General features: G+C 50.0%; 7 protein-coding genes across 7 annotated transcripts; 4 read left to right on the top strand and 3 right to left on the bottom strand.

The window, feature by feature from the left end:
- Positions 1 to 543: 543 nt before the first annotated feature.
- Positions 544 to 2,484, top strand: erf2 (palmitoyltransferase ERF2; the record flags this gene model as incomplete). Its single annotated transcript, XM_057222996.1, has 3 exons — positions 544 to 1,523; positions 1,579 to 1,687; positions 1,741 to 2,484. 3 exons carry the CDS (start codon positions 544 to 546, stop codon positions 2,476 to 2,478), a joined length of 1,827 nt encoding a protein of 608 aa, XP_057070217.1. The 3' UTR covers positions 2,479 to 2,484.
- A 798-nt stretch (positions 2,485 to 3,282) lies between these two features.
- On the top strand, positions 3,283 to 5,832 carry N7516_010278 (putative histone-lysine N-methyltransferase (Ash1); the record flags this gene model as incomplete). Its single annotated transcript, XM_057222997.1, has 4 exons — positions 3,283 to 4,396; positions 4,450 to 4,823; positions 4,879 to 5,078; positions 5,127 to 5,832. The coding sequence occupies 4 exons, from the start codon at positions 3,283 to 3,285 to the stop codon at positions 5,830 to 5,832; spliced, it is 2,394 nt and encodes a 797-aa protein (XP_057070218.1).
- Positions 5,833 to 6,636: 804 nt separating this feature from the next.
- On the bottom strand, positions 6,637 to 8,831 carry sC (sulfate adenylyltransferase; the record flags this gene model as incomplete). Its single annotated transcript, XM_057222998.1, has 6 exons — positions 8,635 to 8,831; positions 8,510 to 8,537; positions 8,232 to 8,414; positions 7,900 to 8,032; positions 7,215 to 7,832; positions 6,637 to 7,173 (listed from the first exon to the last, which is right to left on the bottom strand). Exons 1-6 carry the CDS (start codon positions 8,801 to 8,803, stop codon positions 6,637 to 6,639), a joined length of 1,668 nt encoding a protein of 555 aa, XP_057070219.1. The 5' UTR covers positions 8,804 to 8,831.
- A 753-nt stretch (positions 8,832 to 9,584) lies between these two features.
- N7516_010280 (uncharacterized protein) lies at positions 9,585 to 12,150 on the bottom strand (the record flags this gene model as incomplete). The annotated part of the gene is made up of 2 exons (XM_057222999.1): positions 9,585 to 10,693; positions 10,761 to 12,150. 2 exons carry the CDS (start codon positions 12,148 to 12,150, stop codon positions 9,585 to 9,587), a joined length of 2,499 nt encoding a protein of 832 aa, XP_057070220.1.
- A 1,634-nt stretch (positions 12,151 to 13,784) lies between these two features.
- Positions 13,785 to 14,653, bottom strand: N7516_010281 (uncharacterized protein; the record flags this gene model as incomplete). The annotated part of the gene is made up of 3 exons (XM_057223000.1): positions 13,785 to 14,274; positions 14,332 to 14,405; positions 14,474 to 14,653. 3 exons carry the CDS (start codon positions 14,651 to 14,653, stop codon positions 13,785 to 13,787), a joined length of 744 nt encoding a protein of 247 aa, XP_057070221.1.
- A 608-nt stretch (positions 14,654 to 15,261) lies between these two features.
- N7516_010282 (LYR motif-containing protein) lies at positions 15,262 to 15,980 on the top strand (the record flags this gene model as incomplete). The annotated part of the gene is made up of 5 exons (XM_057223001.1): positions 15,262 to 15,312; positions 15,401 to 15,565; positions 15,733 to 15,795; positions 15,859 to 15,908; positions 15,971 to 15,980. The coding sequence occupies 5 exons, from the start codon at positions 15,262 to 15,264 to the stop codon at positions 15,978 to 15,980; spliced, it is 339 nt and encodes a 112-aa protein (XP_057070222.1).
- Positions 15,981 to 16,452: 472 nt separating this feature from the next.
- Positions 16,453 to 18,665, top strand: N7516_010283 (uncharacterized protein; the record flags this gene model as incomplete). Its single annotated transcript, XM_057223002.1, has 2 exons — positions 16,453 to 16,464; positions 16,593 to 18,665. The coding sequence occupies 2 exons, from the start codon at positions 16,453 to 16,455 to the stop codon at positions 18,663 to 18,665; spliced, it is 2,085 nt and encodes a 694-aa protein (XP_057070223.1).
- Between the last annotated feature and the right edge of the window lie 403 nt (positions 18,666 to 19,068).

Genomic DNA, 19,068 nt, shown 5'->3' on the forward strand with positions numbered 1-19,068 from the left:
AATGATGTTGCCGGCATATCAGGTGACGCTGAGTCATCACCGGTTCAAGCAATCTGGGTCCTGACTTTCGAGCTTCCTGTTGGTTGATGTTCTGTAGTTCGAATTATCCGACTTGCTGACGCATATACGATCATTCTGGTCTTTATTCTGTGATGTAATTGGCCTTTACAATTTGTTTGGCCTCTCGATCGCTGTTTATGCCTCAGGTATGTTGTTCCGGTTTTCTCCATCAGGGGCTCTGCACCCTGGCCCCAGCTTTGCGGCGCGTTTGTTAGTGGAACTCAGCATTGGGACTTGAGATTAATGGGACTAATAGGACCTTGATTAATCCGTCTATTCACTTTCGCTCATTAGACCTTGTCTCGGCTCTATCGTCATTCCTTTCTTCTGATCCGCTTCGGTGCTCACCGTATCCCATCGGTATTAGCTGCCTACGTGACACCGCGATTCGCTTCCACCCCTTCGCTATTGCCAATTAGGAACGCAATATGATAGCGCGCATTTCCATCTAGCAATTGTCAATATTCACATCCTTCTACGGCCATGGAAAACTCGGCAGATCGTCCGGAGAATGGCGACACAAACCAGGGATCGGCACCGCACCCTGTACTGGGGATCCCTCGACCTCCCTCTGTAGGCGGAATTTCATCCCGAGTGACAGATGAAGATGGAGAGCGAACGCCATCTTACACATCACCTCCCGCTCCACTCCAGTCTCGCCCCTCTGTTTCGTCCAGACGTGGTCCGCCTCCAACCCGAAACTCGATCAATGCGCCCAGCCAAGTGACCAGCAGACCTGGTAGCTCGGGGAGTCGATTGAGTAGAACACATATCCCGTCCTTGACGGCACAGGCATTTTTTCGGCCCATGAGCTCGCAACGATTACAGGCACATCGAGGAACACGCCCTGTGACTAAAGGGACGGTTTCATCCATCGACGACTGGACAGAGCACGGAAGCAACAACAGGAGGAGCTTGGCCTCTAATAGCACAGTCCCGCAAGGATCTCAACCTCCGGCTGATATGGAAGCTCCTCCGTCTCGAGGAACAGAGTTCACAGATCCTATCATTCCAGACCGCAATACGTCTAACGCTAGCCCCACCGGTAACACAACCATCCGGAGTCTGGGCGAAAGCGTCCAACTACTGCGGGACCGAGATCAAAAGGAGAAGCCCCCGCGTCTCAACCTAGGTGCAAACTATACAGGACATGTCGTGCAGGACACGCCACCAAAATCACCCCTATCATTCCTGTCATTGCAAAATAGGGGTGCAGGACACGGCCACGAGTCTCGGGCCCGTCAAGGCCACGAACATCTCTCCTCCGCCGGCTCCTCTCCAGGTCCCCTGGACGTGAAAAAGCCCGCTCTACCAAAAACAAATCCGGGCAAAAATTATGAGTACTTCCTCGGCAACACATTCTTCTGCGGCGGGGGGCGGTTCCAGAACTCGAGAGACAAGCCTGTCAATATTGCAACGGGTCTTTTAATCATTGTACCCTCGGCGTTGTTCTTCGCCTTCTCGTATGTGAACCCACTTGATATGAGCATCAGGCCAATGGCTAACTTCTGAAATTAGAGCTCCCTGGCTGTGGAATAATATCTCCCCTGCTATTCCCATAGTATTTGCTTACATTTTCTACGTGTGTTTCTCGTCGTTTGTGCATGCGTCCGTCGTCGATCCCGGAGTAAGTGACTCGGTCTTGATTTGGTTTCGTGGTCGCTAACGTGATATTGCTAGATCATGCCCCGGAATGTACATCCTATGCCTCAGCCAGATTCCTCAGACGACCCTCTGGCGCTTGGTCCGCCCACAAATGACTGGGTTATGGTCAAGCTTGCTACTTCAGATGTAGCTGCCATGGACGTGCCTGTGAAATACTGCAAGACATGTAATATTTGGCGGCCTCCTCGCTGCTATCACTGCCGCGTCTGCAACAACTGTGTCGAAACCCTCGACCATCACTGCGTATGGCTCAACAATTGCGTTGGTCGCCGAAACTATCGCTATTTCTTTACTTTCGTCAGCTCTTGCACCCTCTTGGCTCTCTTTTTGATCGGTGCTAGTCTGGCACATATCTTAGTCTACAGGTCCCAAGAAAGCATATCATTCGGGGCTGCAATTTCCAAATGGAGAGTGCCATGGGCCATGGTGATATATGGAGTGGTTGCAGTGCCATACCCTACATCGCTTTGGGCATATCATCTGTTCCTAGTTGGCCGTGGCGAAACCACCAGAGAATATCTCAACTCGCACAAGTTTTCCAAGACTGACCGGCATCGACCGTTCACCCAAGGAAATATCCTCAAGAATTGGATTGCTGTTCTTGGGCGTCCTAGGCCTCCTACCTACATGCAATTCAAGCAGCGGTATGAAGATGGCGATCAACGCTTGGACTCACAAAAGCGCAGGTACCGTGTCCCAGATGTCGAGTCCCAAGGCATTGAGATGCAACATGTTGGTCCCCAACAGGACTAAGAACAAAAAGCCATTTTTTACCTGTCGGTCTTGGTTCGGCGGCTACGATCTGTGAAGATGTTCATGATTTCCCCTTCTTCCTCCCCTATTCTTGTTCTTCTGGGACTATTCATCCCCGTGGACACATCTATCGCTTTCTAATCACTACATTACACACATACCCTTCTTGTCGTCATCTCTGTTTGATTTGCTACACCTGGCGCAGACATAATTCTCTCTTTCTACTGGTCTTTCATGATCTATTTCCTATCCTGTTATATCCTGTTAGTTACTTGTTGTGACTTACATACCTGGGAATGGGCAACCTATCCCGAACCAGCCTTTTCTTTCCGTGTCCTAGTAAGACTATATATTCACTTTGTTTAGACATTTGATATCACCCTGTGTATTTCACAGCTAGAATAATCCATCTATCCACCTCTCAGGCGTAGAATATTCCATGTTCATGTGGGGGCGAGAGTGAGGGATTTCGACATTCCACCAGGGCACGAGATCCAACATTGTAAGCCCTAGCAGATGCTTACTTTCCCCTTCTCCCTTGCTTTTTTTTCATTCTTTTTATTGCATTAGCACTCTACTAGGCCGGGAATTTATACGATTGGAGTGTTCGAAAGTGTTGTTGCACGCGTCAGACCCTCACCCTAAATTGATAAGAAGCGCGCGGGAAGCTGATCCTCTTCGATCCGACACCTTCCCCTGATATTTCCCCATCCAGCCCGACCACACGCGCCAGTTGCTCGACATCGATAGAGAAAGGGCGGTTCCAGGTGGAATTGTCCTTCTTCTTATCTCATTCTCTCGAAAATGGCGCTACGAACGTCCCGATCCATCGCGTCCGCGGCTCCCGACGTCCAGGCTCACGAGGCTACCGATGACAATATGAGCCTTGACGTGCCAGAACAACTCTTGACACCTGAAAACAGTCGCTCAGAGACGTCAAGCAACAACGAGAACGCGCTGACCGACGAAAAACCCGCAGGACGGCGAAGGTCAACACGGGTTGCACGCGCATCGTTGCGCCCCGGTGAGCCACTAGACGACACACCCGAGAACGAGGAACCCGCAGCTTCATCTAGCGAGGCCTACGTAGACAGCCTTGCTAAAGCGAAACGATCACACTCTTCTCTGCGCCACAGTATTGCTGTGATGGAATCTTCCTTGTGGAACGGAACTCCAGTCGACGATGATACTGTGGCCGACGACACCGTGGCCCCCGATACACCGGTCTCAAAGTCTTCCCAAGACTTGCAATCTGAGAATATGAATGTGAAACTTGAGCAGCGGGCACTACAAAAGCGCGTGGGGAAAGCATTGGCCAAAGACGAAGGAACGGCCGCGGCTGAGTTGGTCCCATCCCGAACCTCTCCTCGCAAGTCTCTACGACGGTCAGGTCGTTTCGGTCTGATGGATAAAGCTTCGGATATGGTCGACCGGGCCAGCAGTATATTAGGAAAGCGCACGAGAGGTCTGGGAGACAAGGATCTTGGTCGGCGTTCTAGTCTTCGCCCTCGCAATATTGCCCCGTTGAAAAACGAGGCGCCTCCTTCGACAGCAAACGAGCCTGCATTGAAGAAGCGTCGAGTATCTGAGAGCGACTTGTCCAAGCCCCAAGATCAAGATGCTTCTGAACCAGAGGAACCGGCTGTACCTGCTTCACCGCGACCTAGGCGCAAGATATGGCTGTCGCATGGCCTATATACAGGACAAGAACCCTCGGACTCGCCTCCTAAGCAGCGTCGGAGTAAGAATTCGAAGAAAACTGGCACTGGTCCTATGCATCGCACCATCCTTCCCATGCCCATGTTCAAAGGCGCTCGCCTTTTGAAGACTGGACGGGACTACCAGCTGCCATTTGATATATTCTCGCCACTGCCACCTGGCCAGCCTAAGCCTAACGAGTGGCGCAAGACTAACAAGAGTGAGTGGCATGTCGAGTATCTCACATGAAGTGAGGGCTAACAAACAGTCTAGATGTTTTTGTTGGTGATGCCGGAAGTTTCTGGAAAGCGAATAAAAACCTCGAGCTGTCTACTTGTATGTGTACTGAAGACACTGGCTGCGATGAGAACTGCCAAAACCGCTATATGTTCTACGAGTGTGACAACGGCAACTGCAGGCTGGGTCCTGAGTGCGGTAACCGGAATTTCGAGGGTCTTAAGCATCGGACCAAGGCTGGAGGCAAGTATAACATTGGAGTCGAAGTCATCAAGACAAAAGATCGCGGGTATGGCGTCCGCAGCAACCGTTCCTTCGAGCCCAACCAGATTATTGTGGAGTATACCGGTGAGATTCTCACCCAGCTTGAGTGTGAGAAGAGGATGAGGACAGTATACAAAAACAACGACGTATGTGCCCTTTGTGACTTTTGGTGCTTTACCATTTATTAACCTAGTCGACCAGTGTTACTACCTCATGTATTTCGATCAGAACATGATCATTGATGCTACTCGTGGGTCTATTGCTCGCTTTGTTAACCATGCCTGTGAGCCAAACTGCCGTATGGAGAAGTGGACTGTTGCTGGCAAGCCACGCATGGCGCTCTTCGCTGGAGATCGAGGAGTCTCGACAGGAGAGGAATTGAGCTATGACTACAACTTCGAGTGAGTATTTGCATATCACGCCACTTGATCATGTGCTAACACTATTAGTCCTTACTCTAACAAGAATGTTCAACAATGTCGCTGTGGATCAACGAACTGTCGAGGCTTCCTTGGTCCACGGCTGAAGGATAAGCAACAACGTGCCAAAGAACTCGAGAAACGAAAGGCCGAGGAAGGCACAAAGAAGGCAACTGCAAAGAATGTCAACGGCAAAAAACGAAAGGCCGCAGAAGAATCCGATAGCGACGATAGCGACGATAGCGACGACTCCTCTCAGGGCAAAAAGCGCAAGATAACCAAGTCCAAGGCCATCAAGGCCAGCGTGAAAAAGGCCGTGGCTACCGTTCGTGGGAAGAAGACGACCAAGACAACGGCCAAGAGCAAAACCACAACTACTGCCAAGTCGAAGGCCAATGTCAAGCTACCAACCGTTAAAGCCACAGGCCGGATTAAGGCGACTGTCCGTGCTCCCCGATCTAAGAAGGCAGTCAAGGAAACCCCGGCTTCTCCTAAGAAGACCACATCCCAGCTCAAGCGGCCTTCTGCCGAGACCAAGAAGCAAATTCTCGCTGCTGCCTCCAAGGGCTCCGGAGGTTCTCCCCGCAAGCCTGTGAAGAAGACACCTGCCAAGAGCCCCGTCAAGGCCAAGAAGCCCGCTCCCAAGGCTAAAGACACTTCCAAAGGCGGCTTTGGTAAGGGGGTCAAGAGTGCGGCTCGGCGTGTCATTAAATCTGTCAAGGGAGCAAAGAAATGATTGACCTCTGGTCATACTACGCTTAACAACCTCGTCTTTGTGGGCTTTTCAGGACTTCGCTCGAAAGAACCGACTTATATTACAACACCTCTTTTGCTCGTTGGCAATCCCAGGACTGTCAACCAACAGCTGGGAAGTCTTTTATTCTCCTATTCTCCTATTCTCTGTTGACCGCGACGCTTGTCAGTGGTCCATTCTTTCTATTCTCCTTCTACTTGGTAATCTTCTTTTTCTCCCTCGGTAATCTTTTATTTCTTTTCTACTTTGGCTAAAACTCGGTGTGGCAATTTTACCCCCTTATTATGTATGACATCGTGTGTTTTCCCCCTGGCGTTTTTATCCTTCTTTGCTCCCTTTCACTTTATTCTTGCATTTCTATTTTTACTGTGGCTTTATGATTCCTTCGGTTTTGCTTTATGCGTCATGGTTATGAACGTGAGAGATTCCTCTGATATCAACTCTGATATAGCCCGGGTAGATGTCTCTAAATTCAACATGGGTTTCCCTGGGTTTCCTAGTCTCTTGTAGAAGTCTAGATAAAGATAGTATATATATTTTTAGGAGACGCTACCACTGGTAATTTGTCTGTGATTTTATAAATTCAAAAGTGATCTACTTATCTATCCTGGGATTATATTCCAAAGTTGGTTACAGTGTAGCAGGTTAGACCATCAAACCAAATCTATTGGCAACTTGAAACTATCTAAGTCAGGGGAATCCATAGTAAAAAAAGACCCAGCACATTTTCTCATGTGCAACAAAACAATAATCGGACACTAAGCCTCACGCAACCTCATAGCACTTTTACTGACGCTCCAAGAAACCCTGGCTCTCCAAAACGAGAATGATCTCATGCACAATGCTGCGCACACTCTGCTTGGAGAAGTCAACAACGAGATCAGCCTTCTCAGGAGTCTCATAGGGGTCATCGACACCAGTGAAGCCCTTGATCTCGCCACGACGAGCAGCAGCGTAGATGCCGCGCTTATCGGACTGCTCGCAGTGCTCGAGGGGAGTGGCGACGTGCACCAAGAAGAAAGAGCCAGCCTGGGAGACGGCGTCGCGAGCGAACTTGCGGGACTCCTCGTAGGGTGCGATGGGGGCGGCAATGACGGCGGCACCGGCGCGGGTAAGCTCGGTGGCAACGAAGGCAATGCGCTGGACGTTGGTGTGGCGGTCCTCGCGGGTGAATCCGAGCTCGGAAGAGAGCTCGTGGCGGACGGTGTCACCCAGCAACAGGGAGACGGAGCGACCACCCTGCTGGTTCAGAGTAACCTGCAAAGCACGGGCGATGGCATCCTTGCCGGAGTTCATGTAACCGGTGAGGAAGATGGTGAAACCCTGGGTGGCGCGAGGGGGTTGGACTCGCGCAGAATCTTGACAACCTCGGGGTAGGAGAACCACTCGGGGATGTGGGCGCCGGAACGCAGACGACGGCGGAGCTCGGTACCGGAGATGTTGAGGGTCTTGACGCCAGCGGGGACCTGGTCAACGGGGCGGTACTCATCGGTATCGGGGAGGTAGGTAACCATCTGGAATTCGACGACCTCGATGCCGAGCTCGTCCTTGTACTTCTCGACGGCGTGCTGGGCATCGTAGGGGCCGTAGAAGTCCTCGCCCTTGGAGTTGGAACCAGGACCGGCGTGGTCACGTCCGACAATGAAGTGAGTGGCACCATGATTCTTGCGGATAATGGCGTGCCAGATGGCCTCACGGGGACCACCCATACGCATGGCCAGACCGAGGAGACCCAGGACGGCCATGCCGTTGGGGTAGCGGGGAAGGAGGGCCTGGTATGCGCGGACACGGGTGAAGTGGTCAATGTCACCGGGCTTGGTGAGACCGACAACGGGGTGAATCAGGACATTGGCCTGGCGGGAACGGGCCGCGCGGACAGTCAGCTCACGGTGGGCACGGTGCATGGGGTTACGAGTCTGGAAGGCGACGACGCGGGACCAGCCCAGCTTGTCGAAGTGGACGCGCAACTCTGCGGGGGGTATCTGTGGAGGATATATTAGCCAGATTCACTTAGCGGAATGGGGAATTGAACATACAGCGGAGGGCGACATAGTCGTAGTGGTTGAGCTTGTTGACGGCCTCGATCTTGCCACCAATGTAGAACTCCTGGACAGAGTTGTTCAGGTACACGATAGCCGGGTGCTCTGGGTCACCGCCGAAGACAAGCTTAGCCTCTCTAGTCCTAAATCAGGGGAGAACCACGTCAGCGAGCCCCACACATAGCACAGGCCACTCCCAACTCATTGGGTAAGGATTCGAGGTATGTGACATCAAACGCCCATAGTAAAAAAGCCAAACAAGGTATCCGAGGGTACAGAAATAAGGATCGACAGTGCGACCGGTTTCGAAGATGAAACGGAGAGAGAAGAGGTGAAACTCACTTGTCGGGACGGTAAATGTCATCAATGGTAAGAATAGCCAAGTTACGGTCGTCACGGAAATCACGCAGGGTGATGCGAGAACCAGCTTGGAGCTTCTTCTCGTCGATAACCTTCTGGGTAGCGTCGAGGGTAATGGGCATGGAGAACACATTGCCATCGGCAAGGCGGTTTTCCTCACAGACACTATGCATCTTGTCAGCTGCCGCTGTTATAGATTTGTTTCGTCCAGAATGAGGGGGTTTCTCATTCCAATTAGGATTATTCGTGTCAACACATACCGGTCGTAGTCTGCCTGGTTCATGAATCCTGCAAGAAGATTAGTTACTGCCCCTCTATTGTCCATGCCCCTCCCTCCCCCAAAAAAGGGCACATTTTGAATCTCCAAAGAAACAATTGCACTTACCCTCGAGAGGAGAGAAACCTCCGTTCATGATCAGCTCGAGATCACACAGCTGACGCTCAGAAAGAGTGACAGCGGGGAGAGTCTCGGCCTCAGCGGCGAGCTCAACCTGGCGGGGAGCATCGCGGGCGAGAAGGTCCTTGAGGACACCACCATGAGGGGCGTTGGCCATAATGAATATAAAAAGGGACACAAAAAGTAAGATCAAAGAAAAAGAGTTAATGTACAAAGTAGAAAAGGGAAGAAAAAGAGAGGGAAAAGCTACTGGCTTATCAAGAAATTTCCTGTAGGAGAGGGGTGCCCAGGTGGATTGCACCATCCACATCCAACAGAAGTCGTCAACAAGTGGGGACCGGGTGCAAGTCTTGGCTGGACGATTTCCTCGGGGGACAACATATATTTTATTATGGATCTTAGGGCTATTATTATAGGAAATGAATTCATTCATATGTGGAATACACAAAATATATAATATATGTAGGTTTTTGCAATTGTGTGGTAATAGTATGAGTGTACGTTTAGTTGACGAGTCTACAATATATAATGTTATATATGGATTTTCAGGGGCAAATAGACGATCCCTTTGATTAAGATCATCATATACCTGACTTGTCATTCTGAAGATCAAGTAGTATACAATAGTTAGTTATATATATATATATAACTATGTATGTTGTAGTTCACTTGATAAATCTCCAACTTGGAGTATAACGACCATCCCAAAACGTCTTAGCCCAACGCCACATCTGCAGAGGCTAAGGTCATGTGATGAAGCACGTCACCTCCGCGCGGAATCACGACATTTACCGATACCTAATTTCCCAATTAGGAAATGATCGACATACACGTTGTCCAAATAACTAACATTCAAGACGCTAATAACCCAATATACATAATTAAATTCACCCCAGACCCATATAGACAACCCTATATACACCCCCCCTGGACAATTTTCACTGCGCCTTCACCGTGCTATTGGGAAGCGTAATGGTCAACTTCTCAAAATCGACATCGAACGCTCCCACCTTCAGGGCCGGCTGAGTCGTGTTCGCATAGGAATCGACCAGGTACCCTTGGATATCTTCCCGTGAGGACAGAGCCGTATCAAGCGAGCCTGTCTTCTGCAGAATATACAACACCGCAACCCGAGAAAACCCAACGACGTTCTCGGGAACGCTGGTCGCAGTGGACGTGGACGTGTCTGACTTGGCGGCAGTAGATTGAGCGCCGATCTTAGTAGCAGAGGCGGTCGTTGCTGACTCGGTTTGTGTGGGTGTCGACGTGGTCGTACTTGGCTTGCTTGATTCCGAGTCGTCGTATAGGATTCCGTTCATAGTGGCCATAGAACGGACAGCCAAGGCTGGTGTTGGGTCGGTTGTCGAGGCGGATGGGATCGAGTCGGCTATCGACTGTACGGATCGGCGGGTCTTGCTCGTGTTGTCATTTGTAACTTCGTTGAAAGCTACGAGAGCGTTTTCGGTCTTGCAGGAGATGTCGTTCATGCTGAAGAGAGCCATGATTGTGACGGAGTCGAGGGTGATGTCGAATTTTGCTTTCGTTTCTTCGAACATAGAAGGGAGTGAACTACCCATGGTCGCATTCGATCCGTTACTTATCAGGGCGGTGGTGCAGCTACTATCACCCGCGATATTGCATTTTGAGCCGGTATAACCGTTCGAACAAACACACGAGCATTGGGTACCGGCTGAGACACTCACGCCTCCATTCTCACAAGGGTTCTTTTCAGCACAGGACGAGTTGGCTTTCTCACGAGGCACGGCGACAAGGAACACAGGGAGAAGAATCGCGAGAACGATGATGATGAAGAGTACGATGCAGAGGATCACGAAGATCTTCCGTGGCATTCCGCAGCACGTCTTCTTGCGCCGGGGAGCATGTGGATCGTCATCATTGGAGTTAAGCTGCTCAACATTACGCAAGTTAGAGCGTGCAAAGAAGGGCCATGAGGTGCGTGATGCACCACCTTCGGGTGTCGCCAAACCCGGTGGAGGGAAGGAGGCGAGCATGTCCGATAGAGAGCCGGACTTGCGTGGTCGGTGTCCTACACACACACACAGTAGTTAGTACTATTTCCAAGATTTCACATGATATAGATCCCAAAGACTCACCCATCCCAGCCCTAAACCCTGCCTCATCGCCACCAGCCAGATTATTAGCTTTGCTGGCGGTTCTCCCATGATCCAGATTCGATGCCAGTTTTGTCGCCCTCAGAATCAAATCAGATAGGCTGGAAAGGCTTCCACGAGCCTCTGCATCCCGTACCGCATGCATATTCAAAGCAGGAGGCTTGCGACCCCCAGGTCTCTTGTCACTCATTGTTGGTGCTGCGTGAGGCAGCGCTCCGAAGGCCTCGAGCTCTTTCTCGAGGCGTACATCGGAGGGCAAGTCATAATGCGGGGCAAAAGGTGGCTTTTCCGGGTCCACGCCTTTCACCGATTCACTCGATGCTGTAGTAGACGAGTTTCGTAATTGACTTGGTATACGGGGCACCTGGCTTGCAGCAACTCCCATTCCGATAGGTCGTACTGGTGTATTTTTGGTGAATTCCTCCTGGGTGGGTGATGGCATGCTTACAACGGAAACAGGGTTAGACTTGAGGATGGTACGCATTGTCGGCTTTCCTCGCTTTCCAACACTGGCACTTCGGACAAGGTTTGTATCATCCTCTTGAAGTCCCGGTGAGCGCTGGCCATCGTCTGAATCCATGTCGAGATATGCTCCTAGAATCTCGGATTCAGCGGGACCAGATCCCCAACTTGAAGGAATGGCTCGGCTGGACGCGACGGAGCATTTTGTAAGGCGAGGGTCGGTGAATGCTTCTGGGATGGGGGGAATGGAGGATTGACGAGCCCGGCCAGGCTTTCGCGCATTGAGCGGTGCCACGAGACCTGCCGTCCGGTACCTGGGGTCGTCCGGAGAAAGACCGGACTCGGGCAGCTGAAAACCAGGTGGAAGTTGGGGCATATTAGGAACCGAAGGCGTCGACGAAGTCACAGACTGTCTAAACAAATCCTCTGTTGCAATCGATATTCGAGGAGTCATGTCGATTGTGCTGGTGGTTGTGCTGGTGGGACTAGTAGGGGCATCGTTTACCGGCCCGCGCGACTGCGCTAGCGGAGGCGGCTGAAGTTGTGAGAAGGAACGGGGAGGTCTTTGGCTCGGACTCGCGCTCCTTTCTGAGGTTGGGCCATCCCGTTCTGAGTAAATGGATGGCGAAGGGAGTTCACTCGGATGAAGTGGTCTCTGAGGTGGAGGACCACGGGGAATCAAATACCTAGGATGATGTTGATTGATCGGGTGTGGTGGAAGGCCCGAATCAGGAAGAGGCCATTGTGTTTGATGGGAGAAATTCCTCGGGACTGGAGGATATCCCATCCGCTGGGGTGGCGAGGCTCGTTCTGGACGCACGCCAGCATCCAACATTTGTCTGGCCCGCTTGACGGATCCACTCCTGCCAGGCTCCCCTGAGGGCCCGGAGCTTGGTACTTCTGTGCTCATTGGAAGGTTGTCTGGTCGAAAGAAGTATGGCTAAATCGAATGCCGGGGTGGATGCTCTTGTACAGTTTGCGAGAAGTTAGGGCTCGCAAGATATCCAGTGTGGCGTGGTAGTACTGCGGGTTCAAAAGAGAAGATTTGTATCTCGAATATTGAGGGATGGAAATGAATGAATGCTCGATACCTTGATCGAATCGAAAAAAGAATGAAATGATTGAAACCAGAGAAATGGTGTTTGGTCCCACTGAGCAAGTGTCTACAAGATTGTAGAAAGTGGATAAAGCAATGAACACGATCTAGAAAAGCAAGATCCACAGGATCAGATCGTAAATGAATGGAAGGGCATACAATGCCACTAGATATAATAGTCAGGATCAGCTCTAAATGAACATGGAATTGTCTTTAGAGAGAGAGAGGCTTACCGTTCAAAAAGGGGAGAAAATGAGAGGAACCGCTAGTATCAAACTGGCGTACAAGGCTAATTGGGTTAACCCCCAATCTTTGATCTGGGTACTTTGTAGACTTACACATTCAAAAAAGGGAGAGCATCAAGCTCTTTGAAAGTTGGGAAAAAGGAGAGAGAGAGCAAAAAAAAAAGGTATTGAATTGAACCTGGCAGTTTCCCCCCAGGACTAACGCGGTTCCTCACATATGGATACTAGTCCACTTCTCAAACGGGAAGTATATTAATGCTAAACATCAACCCTCGACTATATTTATTTCTTGCAATTCCTTTAGTCCTGTAATCTCAGTCCTTTATATCTGAAGTCTCCGTCTTCAAACCCCATTGTGATGAGTACCAGGTCTACTCCGTACCTATACTGACCTGTCAATAGCTTTCCAACATTGTACCTTAATTTAAAAAAATAAACAGAAGGGAAAAAAAGGACAAGAAGAAAAGAAAAAAAAAGAAACTGAAAGGTCGGGGCCAACATGAGACTCGGCCAAATTCCTCCGTAGACGAATCATATGGTTGTCTGTCGATTCTATCAGTGGGGTTGGACTTAGTTCCGGACGCTAACGTCTCACATTAAGGCTCCTTTTTAGTAATTTGAAACTTGAGATGGTTGGAACAGACTGAAATTCATACATTTTACTTAGTTAACTAGTTATAGTTGGTTATACTGTATGTTGAACGGAGTACGTACTTGAAGTTTACTGGATCTAACTATCGATGGCTATATAGTACTGGAGTCCCCGAATACTCCGTACGGAGAGGACGGAGTATAGACTGATAGACTGGGATTTGCACTGAAACATCTTTAAACCTACTTGGTACTAGCCATAATATATCACTGCCCCCTTTGAATCTCCATGTGTACAATTATAGCAATTCCCCGCTCTTGGTTTTTATACACATCCACACAGTACGGAGTACGGAGCACGGCGTAACTAAACATGAACGGTTCGTGGATCATGTGGAAAATATATATTAACTAACTATGTAGTTATAGATTGTTCTCCAAGTCCAATCTCTAGATCCGAGGCATTTGCGGCTCTCAATTCTAAACACATCCGGTCACCTAAGGTGATCTCCTTGGGATATCAGGAATAAAATGCTCTGTGCGACATGTCAACGTCAACTTGACCTTGCCACGGCTGATTAACCACGTAATGTTGGACAAGGTCACGGATGACTACAACACAGTTGCATCGGAGGATTCAATTTCCAATCGAGCTCGTAATTGGTTTATCTGCTGTTCCACAGCTTGCATCTCAACTGTTGTACTGGCCAAATCCGGTACCTGATTATCTATCGCATTTGTGAAAGAGTCTTGTGCCCTGCGTAGCGATTGGGGAACCAATATTCCATACCAATGAATTGGATCGGCAGAACGGAACTTCTTAGAGACGGGCTTGGGGTTTTGGACAGGGGTAGTCTCCGTTTCTGCATGGTCTGATGTTTCCGAGCTAGCCGCCTCGGCCGGGCGAGTTTCCTCGGCCTCAAGATGTTCACCTAGGACCGGAGAAGTGGCCTTGGTTTCGTTGTTCCCATCCTCTGGTGGATGACTAGGTGTGGTCTTCTTGACGGAGAATGTGTATTCAGAATCAGGTAGCGCAGTGATATCCGCTTCATCTTGAGGATCGTTCGTGGATTGCTCCGTGTTTCGTTTGGATTGGATTGATCTGTCAATTTCGGCCGGTTAACAAGCGTCAGTAATCAATGACAGCGGGTGAAGTTACATCTTCCTCGTCGCTTTCATGCGCCCATCATAATAATCCGGACCATAACGACGACCAGGACTGGAGAAATTGGCCTGGGCGAGAGCAAAAACCCCTACGTTGTCTCAGCATATTTCATGAACCGTGATTAACAAAGTCATACCGATGACAGCTGCTCTGCCAGGCTTGAATGTAATTTCTGCTGCCGATCAAGCAGGTGCAAGTATTTCTCAAGAAGTGTATCCAAACATTGGACCGAATCCTCCAAAGCCACTGGCTTCACCTTCACTTCAGGTGCCTCTGAGCCCGGTCGCGACACTGGTGGCGTGGGTATTTGAGACATGGAAAAAAAAAGAAAGATCCAAGGTCAATGAAGCAGAAATGCAATACAAATATCTGCAAAATTGGAGTTGTTGAACTTGTGCAATAAAATCCACCGAACTTGAGATACAGAAGAAACAGAAGAAACGTGGAGCAAAGGAGCTCGGCCCCGGTAACTCCGTCATTCGTCTCCGAACGCAAAAGAATTTCCCACTTCTGCGCTTCTTCTCATTTCCTACATACTTCAACCCACTGTGTCTCTTTTCTTGTAAGAGACTGTATTACGAGAGATCAAAATCATCGATTCACCTGTGACTTAATTTCCCCGGATCTTTGGTTCTTGCAAGATTGAACCGACATCTCCGATTGCGTCTTTGATACGAGTCATTGCGCCCAACGTATGTGAACTACATTTTGGTATCTCGACCATTAGAATAAGAGCCATCTCTCTAACACAGCGACTTTTAGGACATACTTTTGCCGCAGCAGCTCCGTGTCGACCGCGCAACCAAGGCTTTAGTGATAACCTGGGGTTGACCAAAGCAAACATCCCGCACTCTTCGTCATCGGCTTTTCGACTCTGATTACCCTCTGAATCCTCCCCATACTATTACCATAACCTCAGCCATTATGTCTGTCGCGCCCTTGCCTCGTCAGACTGCCTTCCAGGCACGATCTTTGGTATGTCCTCTTGGCTCTATATGCGTTTCGACCTCGTGCCTTCATCCTCAATACATAAAACTAACCGGAGTTTTTCTCCTTTCCTTAGTTCCGCTCCCTTCTGCGCTATTCCGGACAGTTTTCCAACTACAACTTCCGCGAATACGCTCGTCGGAAGACAAGGGACTCGTTCCGCGAGCACCAAAACACCACAGAGGAACGCCAGGTACAGGAACTGATCCAGGAGGGACTTAAAAGCTTGCGCTTGATGAAGGTCAGTGGTATCGCATGGCTTTTGGGGGGTGAATCTCGATCGATGGCAGATATGGAGGATCCATTTTCAACCTCGCGCATTGAAAGTCGACGAGTCTCACCTTACAACAATACCCTACAAATCATTGAATCCAACTCCGGGGGATAATTATACTGACCTAATCACAGAGACAAACGATCATCAGCCAGTTCTATCAGTTGGATAAGTTGGTGGTGGAAGGCCAGAAGACTGTAAGTCCTACCTTGGCTTAGGACCTTGCTCCAGGATTCAATCTTACATTGTTATCTTTGAAGGGAAAGGAGACCGGAGACCATGGAGGCATTGTTCGTCAGAAGGACACTGGGTAAGCCATCCAATTGAAGCTCCATGCCCAACTTCTTTTTTGCGTGCACTAACCTGTAGTAGTTGGGATTAATCCTTGAAAGTCGCATGGAAATTTGTAACTATTCCATCTGATTTGTTTTGATAACTTGCCAATGGTGGACTAATTAAACATCTGCTCATTTTCTGTATTTATACATTCAGCGCTGGAGCTACAACTGTAGCTATTTTTTTTTATCAACCAGAAACACACCATTCCACTCCTGAATTACAATATGCATCCCAATGAGTTGAACTGTATTTATTTCTATCAATTGGGGGGGATATTGTCACGAAATAGATGGCTGCTATACCAAGATGTTGCGTTGATGGTCAATAAGTATGTATCACGTGATGTCTCTTTACGGTCTTGTAGCATCGCAACGCGACGGAGTTGCACTGCTCCGATACCATCACCCACTCCACCACATCCCGGCAAAGAATCCTCTCTGGGAGGTCCCCACAAGGACATTGCGAGCTTCCTGATCGGGCACAATTGTCTTTGACTCAGTACAGGGGCATCTGCCATGCCTTCCACGGTACGTTTCGACTTGCCCCCGTGGTGTTCTATCTTATCTGGCCCCGACATGGTCGCCCAAGATACATGTTCATTCCAGATATACTAGGTTTTGAAATTCCTGGATTAGTTGGCTAAACTCTACCACAGTTCAGAGCCTCGCGCTCAGGGCGACACCTCGATGGTGCCCCAAATCGCACACGAACCGGTCAAATCGATCACGATGTCTTTGAAGGATTACCAGTGCGTCGCTGGTCCCGACAGCAGCACACCTTATCTCAAGCGCCCAAGCCAGATGACTCAGAATTCGGCGTTCAAGGTCCAGGCGGAGGACCAACCCTACCAGAGCTCCCCATGCCAAGAGACAGTCAGCTCTTGCCGCCAATCAGTCGCGCACTTCTTCGAGCAGCCCGTGCTGGATGTATCCATATCCGCCAGGGCAGTCGAGCAGCCGATGACGAGGAGAAAAGCGTGGCCGATGCGGAAGACTCAGGATCGGCATCTCATACGGCTGATCGGAGCTTCACAACTCGCAAATGGATGACGCTTCCCAAACACCTTGAGCCTGCGGAGGTAGAGTTTCTAGCAAAGAGGCGCCCTGGTCTTTCATCCCTTTATGGCGCCACTGCTGGCACAGATGGGTCGGCTTCTGGGCCCATGAGGAGGACGAAATTCAAAAAAGTTGATCCCGAAACAGGCAACATCTCCATCTACGAAGCCTGGGTGCCAGAGGGCCATCGAATTGAAGGAGAGATTACTGGCGACTTGCAGACGATTGCCGAGCAAAGCCAAGTGCCTGTGAAGCCTGAGGCGCCTGCACCCGGAACAGTCGTCGAGGGGGTCGGCATTGTCAATGCCGAGGGTGTTGTTGTTGCAGAGGCTGGATCGGCAGCTGTAATGACACCTCCAAAGCGACGTCCGCCTCCACCTAAGCGAAAGGGCAGAGGCATTGGAAAGGGCCGGAAGAAGAAGGTCATGTTTGCGCCTGGCGAAGGGGCTGATGCCGCGACAGTACATGGAGTTGGCCCTGCTACTGGCAGTGGGGATGGTGGCGTCAAGAGAGAAGACCAGCAGGATGCCTCGCACATGTCCATTGACCAGACTGGGCAAGACGAAGACGATGAAGACGGCGACGAGGGCGACGAGAGTGACGATGGTGACGATTCCATGTTAGATGCGAAGACCCCCGATACCCCTCAGCCTCTGTCTGGCACAGAGTTTGTGGATCAGCCTTCATCCGAAACCCCTGCCGAGCAGTCAGTTGATGTCGACATGTCAGATGCCGTTCCTGAAACCCAGCCTCCTGCCCCCGAAAAGGAGAAGCAAAACCAGCCTGAGAAGACCTCAGACGTGGATTTTGCCCCCGTGGCCGCCAATGTTCCCTCAGAGAATGCTGAAGTCACCGATTCAAATGAGAAGCCTGTCATTTCGGAGTATGACAAGACTCCCACTCCCCCCGCCGAAACTGCCGTAACGACAAGTGAACCCACTGAGCTTCCAGCTGCAGTCGGTGAAGCTCAAAGCTCAGATACCAAGGTGCAAGGAGAAGAGGAAGCCATAAAGCCAGCGGCTGACCTTGCACCGAAGGAAGAACTTGGTCTCCCAAGCCAGCAGGAAAACGCGACTGCCCTGTCACCTGTCAGCCTCAAAAAGTCTCTAGAACCCGCAGTAGTACATGAGCATTCAGAACCAGAACAGACTGCAGAATCAACCGATGTCTTGGCAGAGACTCGGGAACCTCAACAGATTTCAAGCGAGTCGATTTCCAATGCTGGCACACAAGAACAGACCTCGATAGCTACCGAGCGCGAACAACCAAATTCCTCTGATGCCCCCGAGCCCAGTCCACACTCAGAAGAAGCAAAAGATGTCGAGATGGGAGATGTCCCGGTACCGGAGCAAAGCGAAGGGCTAGATACCCAGTCTCCCGCGAAACAAGACTTGTCTCAAGCACCACCAACCGTAGAGAATCCACAGCCCGAGCCCACCGCAGAGGAGTCCACTACAGCTGCTCCTGTGGATCCCAGTCTACCAGAAGAACCAACGCCCAGCGCAGACGAAAAGACAGAGGCAGCAACCGAAACAACTGTCCCTGATCAAAGTGTCGCCGCCGAAGCAGAGCTGAAGGAAGATTCTCGGCCTAGCAAACCCAAGGAGACCAATGACAAAGTCGAGGAGCTCCTAGATACGACCCCACAGGCTGATCCGTCTGAGTCTACATGAACCATGTGCGAGGTTTCATTTTCTGCCGCCACCTAATGTACAATGAATGGCATTGGTTTTGTTTATTACCCTCTTGCTGGGGGCTTATGTTTGTGAATAGGCGTATGGTTTCTGGGATCATGGATCGTCGTACATCATATTGTAGGACTACATAGTTACTTAGTTTTATTCTTCAATTGGAACTTTTTTCCCCAACTCACACCGTCAACTCATGCTTCTCTCTCTATTCTTTTGTACAATGGCCGTTTATCTTAGGGGCATTAGAAACGAAGCTACAAACTACAGTGCATAATGCACACAGATAATAAAGTAGCAAATGTTTCCTAATATGACAGGTTCAGCAAAGAGAATTGGTTAAAGAGTTCAAAGCAAAGTTCCACTCTGTACAAATGTTACAAATGTT

This window comes from Penicillium verrucosum, assembly GCF_028828655.1.
Source record: "Penicillium verrucosum strain IBT 35672 chromosome Unknown utg000004l_segment0_segment0, whole genome shotgun sequence".
Classification (NCBI taxonomy): Eukaryota; Fungi; Ascomycota; class Eurotiomycetes; order Eurotiales; family Aspergillaceae; genus Penicillium; species Penicillium verrucosum.